Source organism: Peromyscus leucopus, chromosome 17 (assembly GCF_004664715.2).
Source record: "Peromyscus leucopus breed LL Stock chromosome 17, UCI_PerLeu_2.1, whole genome shotgun sequence".
Classification (NCBI taxonomy): Eukaryota; Metazoa; Chordata; class Mammalia; order Rodentia; family Cricetidae; genus Peromyscus; species Peromyscus leucopus.
This window is the reverse complement of record NC_051077.1, coordinates 53,352,726-53,357,110: the sequence shown is the minus strand read 5'-3', so window position 1 is coordinate 53,357,110 and position 4,385 is coordinate 53,352,726. Positions and strand designations below refer to the sequence as shown.

At 58.1% G+C, this 4,385-nt stretch overlaps 1 protein-coding gene across 1 annotated transcript; it reads right to left on the bottom strand.

Moving 5' to 3' along the window:
- Positions 1 to 1,188: 1,188 nt before the first annotated feature.
- On the bottom strand, positions 1,189 to 3,419 carry F2rl3 (F2R like thrombin or trypsin receptor 3). The gene is made up of 2 exons (XM_028893474.2): positions 3,032 to 3,419; positions 1,189 to 2,767 (listed from the first exon to the last, which is right to left on the bottom strand). The coding sequence occupies exons 1-2, from the start codon at positions 3,135 to 3,137 to the stop codon at positions 1,710 to 1,712; spliced, it is 1,164 nt and encodes a 387-aa protein (XP_028749307.1). The 5' UTR covers positions 3,138 to 3,419; the 3' UTR covers positions 1,189 to 1,709.
- Positions 3,420 to 4,385: the final 966 nt, after the last annotated feature.

Sequence of the window (4,385 nt, the reverse complement as noted above, 5' to 3'; positions counted from 1 at the left end):
GTAGGTGGCACACGGGTACCTGAGTTTGTAGACGCCACTGTTGCTGCCCAACCTCCCACAACCAGGGCACATCCCTTCTGACTCCAGAAAAGGCTTGCCCTTGAGTTCAGAGGCCGGCGTCAAAGCAGGGAACAGTCAAGGTCGGAAGACAGCAGTCAGGACACAGGCTGGGAGGGGCTGTGGAAAGGGAAGGCTGGTGGTGGGCCTGAGTGGGATTGGGGGAGTTCATGGGGCACTTTGGGGTGGGCTTCCTGGTGTTGCAGTGTTGCCCGGTTTGGGGCAGATCTGTGCCAGTCTCCTTTCCTGCCATCTTCAAGTTTCAGCCTGTGGTAGGGACCCTGTGGGCCCGAGAGTTCCTTCAGGCACACATTCAAAACTTCCAAACGCCTGAGAGGTTCTGGCTCTAAACTTCAGGGGGCTCCAATCCGAAGATCTGAAAGCCGGCACGTCTAGTTAGCTGTCCTCCCCAGAGACTGTCTCCCTCCCGTCCCCTGTCTTCCCAGGGCAGGGGCCACCGGCCTCCAGCTAGAGCTCCTGTAGTGGCCTCTGAGAGCGAGACACCAGGCTTGCTCAGCAGTCACAGGGCCTGCGCCTTCTGTGCTGGTCCAAGAACAAGCAGGTGAGCCGAACCTGCTCACGGTGCACCCCAGCGTGGTGCTGTGGGCTGGGCCACATGCAGACCTAGCCGCAGGCAGTGAGTCAGATCCACCGAGAGACCTAGTCTCACAGGTTAAGGTGGAGGCATCTGCTGCCCTTGTTGAGGACCGGAGATTCCATTCACAGCTATCTGTGACTCCAGTTCAAGGGGGCTCTCTTATGACCTTTGTGGGCACCAGGCACACATGTAGTGCACAGACACACATGCAGCCAGAACACCCACACGCATAAAATTTTGTTGTTGTTGTTGTTGTTTTGGTTTTTTGAGACAGGGTTTCTCTGTGTAGCCCCAGCTGACCTGGAACTCACTTTTTAGACCAGGCTGGTTTTGAACTCCAAGATCTGCCTGCCTCTGCCTCCTGAGTGCTGGGACTAAAGGTGTGTGCCACCACCATGAGGCCATAAAATAATTAAAAAACAAAAGTGTAAAGGTAGAGAAGGAACTGAGTAAGGCACCTGCCATCTTCTGGCCTCCTCGTATACCCACAGGCTCGTGCGTGCACACACGTCTACACCATACAGACACACATATACAAAGCACAAAGGGTTGAGTTTATTGGCTCACAGTTCTAAGAGTCTCCTTGACAAGATCAGGGTGTCCAGGGGTGGGTTCCTCTGAGGCTTCGGGGGAGAAATTGTCTCACTTATGGGTTCTAGTGACCCCAGCCACCCTCAGCATCCCTTGACTTGTGGCCTCATAACTCTTCTCTGCCTCCATAGTTACACATTCTTGTGCTCTGTTACTGTATTTTTTTTTTAAGGACAGGGTTTCACATAGCCCAAGCTAGCTCTGAATTCACTATGTAGTCAAAGATAACCCTGAGCTCCTAGTCCTCTTCCCTCCACGGTGACAGGTGCATAGCACTGGGATCATTGCCCCTCTTTTTCAAGGGCACTGGCCTCCGCCTTCTTCCACGGACCTCAGCTCCACTAATGACGGCCACACCAACTGTATTTCCAAATAAGGTCATGTCCTGAGGGTTCAGGAGGGATGCAGTTAAAGGGGAGATCTGGTCAACCCCAAATGCCCCCCTTCCCGCCTCAACCACCTGTCACAGAAGTGTAGAGGAGCAAATGGCAGTCCCTCGGCTTCCAGCCTCTCTGGAGGCCTGAGAAGAGCTGCTGGTCTCTGGCTGGCGACACAACATGGCGCGTACCTTGTCCCTGAACTCATGGGACACATAGTAGTAGATGAAAGGGTCCACGCAGCTGTTGAGGGTGCTGAGTGCTAGGCTGGGCACATACGCTCCATAGAGATCGCCCCAGGCCTCGGGGCTTGGGTTCGAATAGTGCAGCACCAGCAGCACATTGCTGGGTGTGAAAGAGGCCACAGCCGAGGCCAGTACCAGGGCTGTCAGTCTGAGTGCGTGGTTATAGCGCTGGCCGCTGGCCGCCAGTGCACGCAGGGTGGCCCCATAGCACAGGCCCATGGCCAGCAGCGGCAGAAAGCAACCCAGGACAGCCAGGCAGGTGAAGGCCGGTCGCCAGTGGGAGGTCTGCTCCGCCAGGGGCAGCGCATCGTGACACAGCGTGCGATCGGAGCCAGCCAGCCGGAAGGTCTGCCGCTGCAGAGTGAGAGGCAGGGCGAGGGCGGCTGCCGAGAGCCAGGCCACCGAGCAGAGCCCAGCGGTCAGGCGCCGGCCGCGCAATGCACGCGCTCGCAGAGGATGCACCAGGGCCAGGTACCGGTCCAGGCTGACCGCAGCCAGCAGCAACACTGAGCCGTACATGTGACCGTAGAGAGCAGCGGTGGCCATCCGGCAGGCAGCCTCCCCAAAGGGCCAGCGCTGGCCCCGCAGGTGGTAGGCCAGGCGTGGTGGCAGCACCAGGGCCAGCAGCAGGTCCGCAACCGCGAGGTTCATGAGCAGGACGGTGGATGGCAGGCGGGGCACCCGCGTGGCCAGCACCCACAGTGCCAGCCCATTGGCTGGCAGCCCCACGGCCACCACCAGCCCGTAGAGGGCAGGCACCAGCCTCGTGGGGACCCACCCCAGCAGCAGTGCCTGGGAGCTGGCGGGGAGCTCCAGCGCGTCACTGTCGTTGGCACAGAACTTGCCCGGGAAGCCTCGTGGGTGAAGCTGGGCTGGGTCCGTGGGACTCACAGTGCCTTCTGTGGGAGAGAGGGGATGTCAGTCAACCCATGCCCAGTCCTGCCTGTGGGGACACAAGATGCAGGGAGGGTGGACCTTGTGAGTCTCAGGCACTGTGGGTGCCTCAGTGTCCCCACTCCAGCACTCAGGAACCCTGGGCTGGTGAGTAGAAGGACATAGCCCAGCCCCAAAGGCTTAGGACTTAGGGACCTAATGCTATAAGCCTGCCTGGCTGTGGTTCCATTTCTGTTCTGCCCCTCCCTTCAAGGGACAGAGTCACTCACCATGGCCTCCCCCGGTAGTCTCTCCATCATCATAGAAGCTGGGGGTCTGGGTGCCCTCTGCCAGGCTGAGCCGCAGCACCAGTGGACACAGCAGCAGCCAGGACATGCTGCCAGGGTCAGACTCCACTTCTCGGCTGTAGCCTGGGGCTTCCTGCCTTGTCCTCCCGCCCCCAGCTTCCGGAGCCCCAGGAGAGAGCAGACTGCACCTTCAGGGAGAGAGATAACCCTGCAGCAGAGTTCCCACCCCTCAGACCCCCTAGGGAATGCTTGCTCATCCTGGAGCCCATGGGAGACCCTGTGTGTGCTCAGGGGATCTGGGTATCCTGCCCAGGTCTCTCGTCTCTCCAAGATGCTTCCCAGGGAACAGGACCAAGGATGGAGAAGAAGGTCCTGGGCTTCAGCCCCATCCCCCCTGCCCCCACTCCGTCTCCACAACACTCTCCACCCACCCCACCCGGCCCAGGAAACATCTGTGGACCAAGTAGCCACTTCCTGCTGGCTAGTCACACAACTCCTGTTTGGATGACAGTCCAGCCCTCCTCCAAGTCACCACCATGTGGGGCTCTTAGCCCTTCCCGAAGCCACCCCCCTACTTCCTATCTGTAACTGGCAGGACAATGGCCCGTCCCAGGGTGTCCTGGCTCTGTCAGAGCAGGCCAACAAGGGCCAGCAAGGTGACAGACACCGCAGCTGAAGGTCCGTGTCACCGAGCCTGGCATCCTGAGTTCAATCTGCAGGACCAACATGGTGGAAGGAGAGAATGAACTCCCACAAGTTGTCCGATGGCCTCGTGTGTGGCACCTTGGCATCTGTGCACGCACACAAGCACGCACACGCACCCATGCACACGCACAAGACTACCATGGTGGTGCAAACTTTTAATCCCAGCACTCCAGAAAGCAGAGGCAGGTGGATCTCTGTGAGTTCAAGGACAGCTTGGTTTATGGAGTGAGTTTAGGACAGACAGGGCTACATAGTGAGACCCTGTTTCAAATAAACAAATACATAAATAGTGATTGTATATATGTAACAAAAAACTATAGGCCACACCAACAATTGTTGCTTCCCAGCGTACTTCAAGTCCTCTTGGGGGACACCCTGCCATTATCCCAGCTCTTTATATAGCCTGGAGCAAAGTGAGGTGCAGAAATAAGGCCTCCATGTGATTCTGAGGTCAGGTGGAGCCAGCTGAGGGGGTCTGTGCCCTTCCTTAGACCTGACACTGAATACCTGCTGTAAGGCAGGGTCTGGGGACCCTTGGACGCACTGGTTACCTGTCCTCAAAGTTCCAGGCGTGACTTGTGAGGGAGGTGACCAGGCCTCTGCAGAGAGCCCCTGAGCTGCCTTGGTATCC